The sequence below is a fragment of the Spodoptera frugiperda genome, chromosome 26 (assembly GCF_023101765.2).
Source record: "Spodoptera frugiperda isolate SF20-4 chromosome 26, AGI-APGP_CSIRO_Sfru_2.0, whole genome shotgun sequence".
NCBI lineage: Eukaryota > Metazoa > Arthropoda > Insecta > Lepidoptera > Noctuidae > Spodoptera > Spodoptera frugiperda.
This window is the reverse complement of record NC_064237.1, coordinates 489,576-504,265: the sequence shown is the minus strand read 5'-3', so window position 1 is coordinate 504,265 and position 14,690 is coordinate 489,576. Positions and strand designations below refer to the sequence as shown.

The window sequence follows — 14,690 nt, the reverse complement described above, 5'->3', positions numbered from 1 at the left end:
GGTCTACGCACTGACCTCGGTGATAGGATACTTTACTCCTGTCGGTATACCAATTTTATCCAAATCCATTCTGTAGTTCCAACGTGATTAACAGGCAAACATCCAAATATCCAAACAAACAAACTTCCACATTTATAATGTGACTTATGTATTTGAGCACAGTAACAATAAGTGAATTTTACACTTCCTGCTATTCTTCAGAACAATTTAAACGAGGGTTCGTCCGAATTTTAAAAGCGTCTTCAAATTGATTCTAAAAGCAAAATCATCGGCGAATAATTGAATTAATCAACCAATTACATCACTGCGTATCCTAATAGCATTATATAACGAACGTAATTGGACTCTCACTGGCCGATACTGCACCGGATTATATTACACAGACTACGTTATTAGGAAACTTGTGCACACTGCAACACGCTGTGCACACAGTAACACGCTGTGCACGTCTTAATATACTGACTGGTGCAGTTTAGTTATTATTCTGGCCTCTCTGAAATGCGTTACGAGTTGGTTATCGAGTTACTTCCCGACTTCGTCTTGCATGGGATAGCTTGCAGCGTCTAAATGAAACTTAACTTGTTCTAACTTTGTGTGTGGATATTCTAAGTTTGTATTAATATTTATTTAATGTATATTTGACATTTTCTTGTGGAACTGTTATGTTCTGAGTATTGCTTACGTAGACATAGTATGTAAAGATAAATAGCTATGGTACTTAAATCCGTCATTCTTCTTCATCTCGTTTTTGCAGAGGCACCGGTCAAATGAGATTATGACAGAGGACGTTACATAGATTCTTTCACTGGGTTTAGATACCTAACGAACTTAAAACAGCATATGTTAGATTTTTTAAAATACCAATGGTATTTAGTAACCATTGTTATTCAAAATTGTTGTCCATCAAGCAATCTGATTCAAGTCGCCATTTTGGAAACAAAGATATAATTTACATACAATTTATGGAACAATATAAAAACCTTTCCACTTTATGAGTACTCAATAAAACCGAGAACAAAAATAGCTGAACAAAGTATGGCTGTATAATTAATATTTAGTCGTTCGTTGGTACACACAAATATTTCTTATAATTTATTCAGTACCACCCTTTGCGGTACACTGGCAGCCACAAAATTGACCAACAAATGAAATATTTAATAAATAATACATTCCGTTCAATAAATATTAAATGTCTAGATTCTCTTCGATTAACAGCTAAAATTAATGTACATTTCGTAGTGACAGGTTAAACTCATAACTACCGATGTTGTACTGGTAGTAATTTAAATTCAATTTGTCAATTTACGCGTTAGATTGTAGCAATATAACATTCTGAAATAAACAGATGTTTGGTAAACGAACTGCTGCGACTAATTAATATTCCATTCAGATATAAATCGTATCCAAATATTTGTGACATAGTTAAAACATTGGTTCTAATAGTAAATGTAATCACGTTATGGTATTGAATGCTGTCGCACTGCAAATTAAACAATTTATGGAGTAATTAAACTTAACATAAACTTTACTTTCTTTGATTTAAAAGACGTGTCTTCAATGTTTACCAAGAAATAAATAAAATATCCGCGATTCATTCAACAGATTAATTGTTTTAAAATAACACGAAACACAAAACATTTCAACAAGCACACAACAAAGAAATACAACAACAGCCAATCACAATTCAACAAATCCGTCTTGAAATATTCGAAGAATTTTCCTTAATTCCTCACGAAAAGTCATTATTCGTTAAACGTAACAAAAATTATCATCAAAGCGGCGCTGTAAAAATGCAGTGAAACGTAAAATAAAAGGCGGCGGCGTTTCGTGACCCGTAGGCACTTAAGTTGAGACCAGCGATACGTCGCGGCCAAAAGCAAGTCATTACGCCTAATGCTAAAATATCCTATTCCCGGCCTCCGCGTATTGAATACGCAACAATACGTGCCTTTCTGCTCGCAATAAAGGTTTAATCCCCGATGTATACTTTTCTTCGGCCTCTAGTGTACTTAGGAGATCAAAGAAATATTCGCTTTTGCGCACTTTTTTGTTTCGTAAGACGCAAGTTGTAGTGTACATGCGTTATGCATTAGACTACGCGCCTTGGGCCGGGGATAGGAAACTTTATGGCCAGTTTTATACATAGGAGCATGGTCTATACAAGGTCGTCTTTTTTGCGGAAAATACAAACGAAGTAGTTAACTTTGAAAACGATTTTTAGTCAATGTTAAACTTTCGTAGCTAGTACTCAACGTTTTTCTCTTCCAACAATCGTAACTTTGCATTAAATATGTTGTAGGCTTAGAGAACCTTTTTCTTAGACTTTTTATTCCCTGGGGTTTTAAGAATTACTTTTTCATACTGTCTTTCTAAAAGGCTCTCATGAAATAGCACATTGCGATCTAAGATCTCTGCTCGGGCGGTGAACTCCCCGCGGCCACTTCTCGTGACTCCTGAAGGTCGAGTGCGTCCTCCGGCCTGTTGCTAAGTCTAACTACAATCACTAAATCACCAGCCGCCGACTTTCTCAGCTTCGTTATTTCACAACGTTTTTGTAAAGTCATTAATTCAATTAGTTTCGTCAATTTATCGTCGTCACAGTTGGCCTTAATCGGCTACGTGATTATTTTTCAACAATTCTCTACAACGAAATCTTAATTGCTGGAATTGCCTCATTAACTTCTAACGATTAAACAATTTTAGGGAACTACTTGAACTCTGAACTTTAATACCCTCGAGATCTCGGGATGTATGGATATTTGGGCATTTATTTTGTTCTCGAAATAGAAATCAAGTCATTAACAGAAATAGGAGAGCTGGACTGCTTAATTCTGTTGTAGTTTACGCGTGTAATTCCACTTAAACGGGTTAGCTCTTTCAAGTAAGTACCCCGAGTAATTATAATAATGGAGAAAGTACTTCTCAACATCAAATTATTTAAGTGATGTTCACAAAGCGAAGTTACCAGAATACGTCAAAGAGTATTTGTGTAAAGCCAATTAAAGATATAAAGGAGTCGACGTGTTTTTACAAGCCTGTGTAAAGTATGTTTCTAGATGTTTTAATACCTAATGATAATGTAAACGAAATTAGTACATGTGTATATTTTAAGAGCTTAAACAATAGTGAGCAAAACTTAGGCAACAATTAAAAAAAATAAACTTCCAACGATTAATTAAACCGTTGATAAATTACTTGAATTAAGTAGATAAATAAATTGAACAAAAACCGAGCACATTAAAAGGTGATTTAGTAGCAATCGCGACCGAACCGAACTTACGCAACCCCCAAACCCTGGATATATCGACAGTTGCATCCTCCAAACCGCATCGGTCGACCACAACTCGCCAGTTGCCAATTTTATATAACTGCACTACATTTGGCAACACTGTGCTGCTTACGGACCGACCGACTATACGTCCGAACTATTTTACGATCGGTAGTGCATGAGAATTGTTCTCTGTTTAGGCTTTTATCGCCGTGAGTGAGCAATGAACGGAGCTCAGTATATTTTGGAAGTCGCTAGTCTGGCTAACTCTGGCTTATTGCCCGGGTAAGTGGAATTTGATGCGGGCTGTATCACTTCGTCATGTCCTCTAAAATTGAGTGTCATGTACTCTAATAGGCTTGCATGTCATCCCTTGTAATTGTGTATTGGTTATTCTGAGACTATGTCGTGGGTTTTGCGTCAAAGATGATTTTGAGGAATTGTTTTTTTTTATATACTTTCTTGAGATCAGTTTACTAATGTCATCATTTTGGTAATGATCTTGTCTACATGTCTATAAATATAATTTGCAAACTTCATTCATTCTTTTTATGGTAAGCCACTCTATAAAAGGCTTTTCTACTTCCACTTACTGCCGCACTGAGAGACATTTAATGATGACTTAAACTATTCCTTAGTAACTTTTCTTCCGAAAACAATTGCTAAGTGCAATCCGAAAAGAATTGGTAAGCTAAGAATCATTTAACCCACTCCGAGTTAAATGACTCTGAGTACGGCGGTAAGTTAACAATTAACCATTACTGACCAGCGATGTTAATTTATAATACAGGTTTGAACGAAGATAGAAACTTTCTCATTTCAGGACAACAAAACAACAACGAATCATTAAAATAAACTTTCAAAACCTAAAAAAAATAATTTCACAAAGCAAAGTTACTAGGAACTCATAAATGTGTATAAGTATTAAAAAGGACAGGCGAGATAATCAAACTGTCGTGAAAACAAAACACAGACGACATCCACGTATTTCATTACGCCCTGGTACCTACTGCAGAAGTTGTTCCTAATCAAAGTTTTATTGAAATTTCGCTTTGGCTCACGATCTCAGTGTGCGGTTGGCTAGCTCTTCGTTATGTAACTTGGAAATGCGAGTTTTATAGACAACATGACTTCGGTAACTTCACATTTGCCTTGCTTCAAAACTAATCTAGGTTATTGTGTTAGAGGGAATTTTATATTTTAGAAAATGGTGGATGGAATAACAAAATCTTTTTATTGTTTTATTTTATACTGTTTAAATTAAATAGGTATTCAATGGTACTGTTATTAGATAAATGTCAGGGTTTTATGAAGAGATACACCATTTGTTTAAATTCAGAAATTCTCGGTTACGTGTTTAGTAATTTCATTTAGGTTATATTTTATCAGACCAAAATCATTATAGATTAAAACAAATATTGATTAAAATTTTATAATATAGTTGTAGTTTCTTATAATTATAATGAACAATCAAATAAAATTCAACATTCACCTATGTAAAAATAAGAAAATAAATTCACAACAACGCATCAAAACTGCCTTATCATTTCCAACAAATATTTTTTATACATTATCGCAATTTTATTTCTTTTATTTCTGCACAGAAAAAAGACACTTATTGCAATGCTAACTAGACTGACTTCCTTCACGATTCCCAAAGCAACATTGTCGTTTGCCATCATTCCGTATGTTTGTCCAGATAATCAGGTCAGGGGATGTTTACGGCAGTGGAGCTCCATCTCCAGTGAGTTTACGAGCAGAGACCCCATACATTGCATGTGTTTGAGCAGTTTTCATGGCGTATGGCTGCGACCTCCATAGATGTGGAATGTTTATGAACTCGGGTCGGTACCGTATGATTAGCGTTGTTTGAAGAGCATGAGCTTTTTATTTGGACGAGCAAATATGGTATCTGTTGTAGCTTGAGACACAAAAATTGCATAAGTTCTTGTTTATATTTTTTTTATGGTATAAGACAGTAATCAAGCTGACGGATCAACTGATGGTAAGCAATCGCCGCCGCCAATGAGCACCCGAAACAACAGAGGCGTTACAAGTGCGTTGCTGGCCTTTTAGGGGTTAGGAATTTGAGGGTTTTTGGGGAATCTGGGAATGAGAAAGGGGGTAATAGAGCCTCAGATAACTTCACTCACATAAAAATTTTCACTAACCATGCTGTCACCCAAGTATTAGAATAACCGCTGGATTCCGTACTGAGAATGGAAGTCGAGACCCCTTTACTCAGCAGTCGCACTTGCGACCATTCGGTCAACGAAGCAGTCTTCATCACTCAGTTACAGAAAATTTTAATTCAAAAAGTAATTTAATCATCATCCAGTTATTTTTAGTATAACCACAACGTTTCGGGTAAAGCTTAAATTACACAAACATTAGCAAACGTTTAACCTGAAACAAAACAAAAGGATCTTAAATTACCCGCTTACAGCATTACCCCACTTCAACCAACCGCCGACGTGTTTCTATGAAACTCTATACCTTGCTTACCTCTGTATAACCTACATGTACACACACACATACATACACATGTACATGTATATATGTACCTGATGTCATGAGTGTAGATGTGTGCTCGTATGATGGTTTGATCTTCTTTCGAGTTCAAACAGAGTGACAGTCTTACGCAATTTTTCGTGTATTTACACGACAACTGTTCATTTGAACAGTTAAAGAAATGTATATCTGGTTGACGTAGTAACGTGTTTTTTTTTTATTGATGGGCCACTATCTCGCCTTGTGGTAAGCGATGATACGGCTTACACGTCTGCCTATAAGCAACCTACTTACTTTTTTTTTTTTCAGGGGGAAAATCATCCAATGGAAGTCATTGGATGATTTTCCCACCTTGGGCGAGGCGAGAGGGAGTGTCAGACTCTTACTGACTAAAAACCACCCCGTTCCTTCTCCTGCTTTTCGAGCCGGAGCCCCGGTAAACCCGCTAGGTAGTCCGCAGCTCCGGATCAGGCATCAGCCCTACTGGGCCCCATCTGTGGTGGTCTGATGGCTCTTTGAGGCGCGCGCGGAACGCTACGCGCCGTACGTACTTGGGCCTTTCATTTTCATTCCGACATTTTATTTGGAGTATTGTTTTTCAGTTAAAAAAAGTTAGCATATACATATTTACAGATATCAATGCTAAAATTGATACTAAACCATTATTTTAAAACGCTAACGTTTCCTTTATTGTTTAAGAGAAACTCAATGAATAACTACTGCTGGTATAAGCCACTACACATGTATACATACAAGATTTTTGATGGATCCTACCCACATTCAGCGGAGGTAATAGAACAACAAAACTTATAGGTGCTCAGGGACAGCCCTGACTGTTTGTATTACCAGAAACTAATGTAGCACAACCCTAACTAATCATAATTTTGTTTCGCCGCCACCTGTGAATTGAGCTGTCACTTATAATAAATGTTATTTATTCAATTTTGTGTCTTTTCCCTTTGCAGATAAAGTTGGTATTTAGTTTGTAGGTTTTATTATACGCAGCGTAGCTTATTTACGTGTTGTAAGTTTGTATTAAAATGTCGCCTTAATCATGATAATGGGTACATTCAGTCGGTACAGTTATTTGTAAGACAAGCTTGCTTCTTGGCTATGTTTTATTTATTTGTCAAATTAAATAGTTTCAGTCTTGGTAAGGCAACAACGTATTTCAAGTTATTATTTTGTGTCTAATAAATATTCATTGTCCTAATTAATTCAGTACGAACAGACGTCCATTGGGTATAAATTAAAATTATTTGCATACTACTGCGTAAACATACAAGAAAAATAATAGGTAAAGGTTAATTGAAAAACTAGTAAAAGTTAAATCTATTCGAATACCAATTTCTAATTTAGTATAAACATAATACTTTGATATTTTCAGCAATGGAACATTTTGTTATAGTTCTGGCATGTAATTTTGAACTTTAACCTTCGTTACGTAGAACTCAATTAGGTCTTGTCAAAATAGTGACAAGAAAACTTCGGAGTAACTGCGCAGACACGATGTGTCTTCATTTATAATTACTACTCCGAAGGACGGAGGTTTTATGTTTTATTAAAAATGTTTTACGTTCGGTTTTTTTCCGAATTAAAAAATGAGGGATCTTTTTTTCTAAGATAAGTCGGTAAACAAGCTGGCGAAAGCATGTGATGGTAAGCAATCGCCGCCTCCAATAGAACTCGAAACACCAGAGGCGTTAGAACTGCCTTGCCGGCCTTTGGCTTTTTTGTATTTATTAAAGAAATTGGGGATATTATTGAGGATTGTTAGTGATTTGGGGATTGGGAATATTGCGGTTTGTAGGCAACGCTCACACAACGCAAACGTTATTTCGTACGTAGGTTATTAATCTCCTACCGAATTATAAGAAGATATCCCAAGTAATTTAAATTAACAAATTAAATGACTTACAAACATCATCAAACACAGACACAATGTATATTTTTACAAAATGTTATTTATTTTATTTCAAACAGTATTTAGTATTTAACGTTTTCCTGTTGGCAGTTTAAAGGGTGTTTCATATTCTTAGACAAGGGTCTGAGTACGGAAAGGACAACTCGACTCGCGTTTACTGTTGTTTAACCGAGGCGATAAGTATGTTCAGAGAGGGAAGCAATTTGGACAGGGTGTGTTTCACAATTAATGTGTATTTGTTATGTATTTGTTTGTGGGTGAAGGAGATTAATTTAAATGTATGATAAATAAATGTAAATGTATGAATGGTTGGATGGAAGAGCGCAACAGACGATAGAATGAACGATTGTGTGAGAAATGAATATAAAAAAGAAGTAGAGAAGTTGGAGTTTGTGCAATGATGAGTTTATGTTTAAGTGTAGGGGAAAATGAAAAAGAGATATACGAGTACTAGTAGTATAAAAAAGATTTTTTGAAGGGCTGTTTTTGTTATTTATTTTTGGTGAACGCAATACTGTATGTTTGGTTTCTACGTTGGAAAGAGTATTGGTTTGTTTTAGGTTTCTTTTTTTGTTTTGACGTACGTTGTTGCTATGCGAGCCCTATTTGTTTAGGTGGAAAAAAGTAAAAGTGAAAACTCCTTTAGTCCATAAAAACAGAGATTATAAATACTTGATATATATGTATTCAAAGCTCGTCTAGAATTGTACATTTACAATTATTTTTGTGTATTTTTGCAGAGTGATATAAATAAAAATAATAAATATTACATTGTTTAAATAAATCCTAAATTAAACATGAAAACGCAAATAGTTAGCCTATACAAACATCCCCAAAGGTTAGTAAGATTCTAAATATAAATCAGTAGTACCTCAGCAGATTTAGGGTATAAAACAAATATTTCACGTTAGTAATAAAAAAATATATAACAAACCGTTGGGGACGGGTGACACTCGAGTGACACGGTGAAACAATACTGGCTAAACAAAGCAAAACTTGTACAATTTCCACGACACGCTATATTAATATACACATACTGTTTGAAGACAAACAAACAGCGTCCCACACGGGCCTAAACAATCACAATCTATATAAACAATAAATCACTGGCAACTTTAATATAACACCCCGTAGAAAGGAAAGGTATGTACAGCTCTCATACAGTTCATACAAAATTTTTTAAAGACAACCTACGTTAATTGTGGGATAGCCATGCTTTGGCACGAATGGGCTGGCTTGACCGGAGTGATACCACGGCCTCACAGAAAATCTACGTGAAACAACACTAGCGTTGTGTGAGTAAAGTTACCAGAAGCCAATTTACCTTTCCCTTCCCAATCTTCCCACTGCCCGATTCCCCAACAACCCTTAAATTCTTCATCCACATTGCCATCCGGCAATGTATTTATAACACCTTTGGCGTGTAGGGTATCCTTGGACTGCGGCTGCTGCATAATAAAAGTTACTGGACCGTGAAGCTTACATTTGAGATGTTCTCAAGTATGACAGAGACATCACTATCTAAAGGCATCTCTCTCCTTGTCTAACTAAGCATGAAGGCTATGGTAACATTCTGATAAGTGTAAGTACATGATAAGTGAATACATAAGTTATCGGAAGAAACTTGGAGTGGAATGCTTAAAGATTGATATCATAAATGTTGGACACAATTCACCTTGTGTATGGAAAAGTTTTATTTGATTATTTCCTGATAAGAGTTATCTATGTGTTTTGTTTCTATGCTCTGTCGTTGAACAGGGCGAAATTAATATTGAACCGTTAAAAGTAATCACAAAACAAACGTGTATATTACATCATATATTACTCATATAATTATGTCACACATCGGTACTTACAGTCACATAATTCGTATAACTAACTATATTTCGTAGTATCAAAGCAAAATGGCCGTCCGTTCCAAGAACCCCGTCAGCAGCATTTGATTGATTAGTTCCTAGACTTCCAGTTTACTATTAAACTGTTCACATTGAAGTAAAGCGCAGCTACTGACGGGCACATTAACCCTGTCACCTCTAAGCCCGTCCACAAACGTCCACCTTCACATAAGCCCCAAAGTCTCAAGCGACCTTTGCCCCTACCTGTTCCCCTTGAGGGATTATAAAAGTAAAATTAAATATGCATGTGCCACTAACAATAGACTTACGGACCTTCAACTCTTTATCCCCCCTCCTCACCTTGCTTCCCCCACGCCCTTGGCTCCATTTAGACCATGTAATAGCATGCATATTAAAAATTCGCACAAGTCTGCAATAATAAAATGAAGTCAAGGTTCTGTGGTAGGGTTAGCCAAACCTCGGCTATTGATAGAAAGAAAATTGGCAAAGAATTTTAGTACTAAACGTAGGTATTAAATTTTCACCTATTGTGTGGAATCAAATTATTTTTCATTGTAAATGTTCATAGAATCATAACAAAGAATTATTAAGTCAAGCGGATCCAGGACAAGGCTTTAGTAAACAAGAAATACGGATAAGTTCGTGGAACTGTTGGCAGTAACAAATACCCGACGTGATTGGCTGGGAGAAAATTGTCTCAAATTAGTTTCCGATGAAAAACTAGCGACTAATGAAGATACTTAAAAGCTACTTACTATTAGTAGCAGAATGTCTAATGGTGATTGTTCGGGAACCAGTAAATTGAAAAGGGTCTTTTATAAATTACGTGCTATCGATCTGGCCACGTTTATATCGCGTGCATGGAGACTGTTGTGTGAGCTGGAAGATTATTTTTGTCTCGTATTATTTCTATGTAAACCTTCAATACAAGTATTTAACTTTGAGTGTAGATAAACTTTTGATATAATTAAGTTTTAATATCAGTCGATTTTGGTATCTTTGAAAACCAGTCTGTATTAAATCATGCTAGTTTTAATTTTAAGACCCTTAAGTTTGTTCTTTCAAAATAACTTTGGTGTAAAGCAATGTAGTCTCTAAGGCTCCTGACATAGGATCTAATTATAGTGAAAGGTAAAATAAAAATGTGTGTGTGCTCTTATTCCATAGTACTAGTCTATTATTATACTTGAATATGATCGAATGACAATTTGCAGAGTTGTCGACTGTTGTCAGTCGGAATGAAATACAACGCTGTAACCATGCAGAATTCTTCTCACAATGACATCGGATACTCGTCAAAGTGAAATGAACAAAAGCAAACAATACAGAAATACACAGCAGGAACAATTTTGCAGGTGAATCTACTAAGACTAACATTGTAAATACAAATGTTATTTATTTTGTAAATGTCCTTTTGGTAGTTTGCCACATTGTAAAATGTTTTTTTCGAATAGAGTTTCATCCCTACAGATAAGTAGAAGTACACTATAATTGTTACAAACTAGTTTCTGCCAGCGACTTCGTACGTGTAAATAGGTGATTCTTGTTTTTTCAGCTCCCGTGGGAACTAAGGGAAATCCTCTCATTTCTTAAAAAGAATGTGCTCTTCTACACTTCAGGAACTCTAAGGAACAACATTCCAAGTTTTAGCTTCCTTTGTCCAGTAGTTTTGGCTGTGCGTGTTCTATCAGTCATAGAAAAGTTCTGTGTATAGAAAAGTTTTAAATATACAGATTACTTTTGATCCATTAAGTTGTTATCTTACGGCGCATTCCAATAACCTACCTATCGGTAGATTTGCCTACCAGAGGTAGAATTTTGACATAAGCTTCATACAAAATGTGTCAGGCAAATCTACCAATAGGTAGGTTATTGGAATGCGCCGTTAAAGTACCGTTGACAATCCTATTTCAACAAATACATAATTTCGAAACTAAGAAATAGCGATTACATTTTGACTAGTCGTTGATTTGAAATTTAGATCTTATTCATCAATCAAGGATACTAGTACCTCTAAAAGCGTAAAACAATGCTTGAAATGAAATAGCTAGAAATAAGGAGTTAACTGTTAAAATTTCTCTAAGAGAAATCTCTTTGAAAACGGTGGTTAAAGTTTATACTTATAGCAGATAACAACAGCTCGCTTTATAGCCCGAATCATAAATCTAGATAGACTAGAACAGCACATTAAATATGTATATAGAACAACCATAAAGCGAAGGTAACACGAGTTGTACTGAGCAAAGAAAGGTAATCACACGTTGTAGAAAACCTAGTTCGCCCTACATAATAATATTCTGGTGGATTATAGGCACAGTTAGGTCTAGGCTTCACATGATTACCAAGAATTCAGACCCAGACAGGCAAAAAACAGAATAAATATTGTTTTATAATTCAATTTCTTCCATTTCACCTTGCAATAAGGCAGGGTTTAATAATATTGCAACATTATTTTTGTTTTTCATGGATACCTGCGCTGTTATGAGTCTAATCAGAAAAACAGAGATCAACAACAAAACAAATAAGGAGAAATCATCAATAAATATACGAATCCAACAAGTAAGCGCATGGTTTTCCCTTACACAGAGAATAAATCAGCACAATCTATCTTTTAATACAGGACTATCTTTCTTTTGTCCCATTTCAATAGAAGCAATAGCAATATAAACTTATTTATGCGGAAGATTCAAATGGTTTTACTACGTGATTGACTGGGACTGAGGCTGAACTGACGCTGACTGACGGTACACTGAGGCTCTGGAACTGACGGCATCACACATTCCCGACAGTCAATCCCACTGAGCGCTCTCTCCATTCGTAACATCCAACTATCAAATTAGATTTAGGCAAAAAATTGAGGCATTTTTTTGCTGAAACTTTGAAGATCGTAACTCCGATATTAGGGTGATGTTATCGGGTTTTTGCTAAGAAGTTTTTTACATGGATATTAGTTGCGATAAGATTGTGCGTCTCACAGAACTAGTTTTATAAGAACTTTATTACAAGAATTAGATTTCTGTGCCAAAAGGACTAAAACATTTTCAAAGTCGGAGTTATTCTAGGTATTCTAGAGATATTATTTTGTCGTCAAAGAAGAAGTTACGATGTTCTTATATGTAGCTGACTTATTAAGTCATACGTGAATTTAATGTAATGCGAATTAGCTGAATAGGGATAATTTTGACTGTTGCGTGCCTAAGAAAATAGGTTTACGTGCTGTCTTGTTGATGCTGTGCCTGTTCCACGTGGTTATGGGTAAATATTAAGTAAACGAAGATATGAGTTAATTATTAACTTATCGTGAATATGATTGTTGTTAATTGGGTAGCATACGCATTTCTTACACTGACTGTAACTTACAGAACTGAAGAACATTTTCGGTTAGTCGTAGGTCAGGTTATAAAAGCATACATGATTCAGTTAAAGTAATAGATTTAAATATTTATTCTGCACTTTAAAAGAGACTATGACTCGTAAGTTTGTTTCGGCATTTCTTTTCAGAGTAGTCAGATATTAGACAGTAGATTTATAGATTGACGTGTAAAAGTGTTATAGTGTAACCTATTTGCATAAATAAATATCATTTATCAAATTTAAAAAAATACCAATTCATTGCATTAGTGCTGCATATTGAATATAAAAGAATGTAGCATGCATTAAACCAACAACAAAATATGACTTGTCATAAACTGTTTGAAAAGGGCATTCGGGACTAAATTTCAATAACCGACATTGTCTCGAAAAGCATTAAGTTGATTACACCGAAAACGCTGATTAATCGAACAAATGTTCATTTATCATTAATCACTTTAGCCTCAATCCTTTTTATTTGGAAAAAAAATGATCAATCATGCAAAACAGCTGTCATATTTATTTGGCCTAATTTAAAAGGTAACAAAACGTTTTTATATTAGTAAATATTAACTCCTTTAGCTCTATAATCTTCCAAATTTCATTTTAATTCCTATTTTGTATCCTTCACTTAATTATATTTCAATGATACCTCGATTTGTCAGTTCCCAGTTGAGAATTCGATGATTAGAACGGTCTTAATAAATGTGATTAATAATTAGCTTTTAATTAAAGTAATACCGACAGTTAATACCTTTAACGGATTTTAAAGCGTGGGAATATTTAAAGCGTAATTTGTTAATATTTTTGGTTGTTCTCAATCATGAGAAACCATTCAATGTATTTCAGGTTACAAATATTCATTTTAGCATAACTTTTTTCACATGTCTATGTTACACAAAGCACTTCTGTCGACCCCTTTACGAGACAACCGTATTCCTAGTACACACATAATTTAAAGAAATTTTAAAATGTATAGAATACATGTATGCTAATTAAAACTGGCGTCCCTTTGCAGATAGCTTTATTATTTACCATACACGTACATATAAATAATGAACAATGAAAGTTAACGAACGATCAATCAAAGTCCTCAAAACTCGAGCCCATACCAAAAAATATTGAACTACCCACCACACACATACCAAACCAATTAAAAGTTCTCGCAACTTACCGACAAACATCCCAATTAATAATAACAGCATCGTTAATAATAATTCACTGCACTGTTCATATGTCACATTATTTAGAACTTATTATTTAATATGTCACTAAAGTATAAACTCCGTACTTCACATTACTTTGAAACTCGCGATCGTGTTGCTCTCGTGCACCGACGGGGCGTGCGGTCGGTACGCGCGTCACTTGTCAACTGCCAGATGCTAGATGATAAGATACCGGCCTGGGGTTGCTAGGTTTGGACCACAAACACCTAGAATTAAATTAATTTAGACTGTAAGTGCAACATTCCGTGGGAACACCCTTTTTAGAGGGTTCGCTGTTCTTTGTTTTAACAAAATGAAATTTTCTTTGGAATTGCGTGTTTCATTCTTGTCGTAGTATTCAAGCTACGAAATGGCTACGTCGTAGCGAAATGCTACGAAAGTGCTACGATTTCGTAGTAGCCCGGTTACCAATAAGTTTAGTCCATAATTTTCATAAGTGTTGGTTTTAAATTGTGATGAAGTTATTTAATAACTACATAAACCAAGGTTTCTTGTCAATCAAACATTATTCTGACACATAACGCCGCAAAGTCTCATCGACCAAACCAAACCAA

At 35.2% G+C, this 14,690-nt stretch overlaps 1 protein-coding gene across 1 annotated transcript in view; it reads right to left on the bottom strand.

Annotated features, from left to right (window-relative positions):
* Positions 1-14,448, bottom strand: part of LOC118264408 (uncharacterized) — a 93,764-nt gene extending 79,316 nt beyond the window's left edge. Inside the window, exon 1 of the mRNA XM_050704945.1 lies at positions 14,085-14,448. Within this exon, the coding sequence (XP_050560902.1) occupies positions 14,085-14,115 (31 nt within the window). The 5' untranslated portion in view covers positions 14,116-14,448. The remainder of the gene's footprint in view (positions 1-14,084) is intronic.
* Between the last annotated feature and the right edge of the window lie 242 nt (positions 14,449-14,690).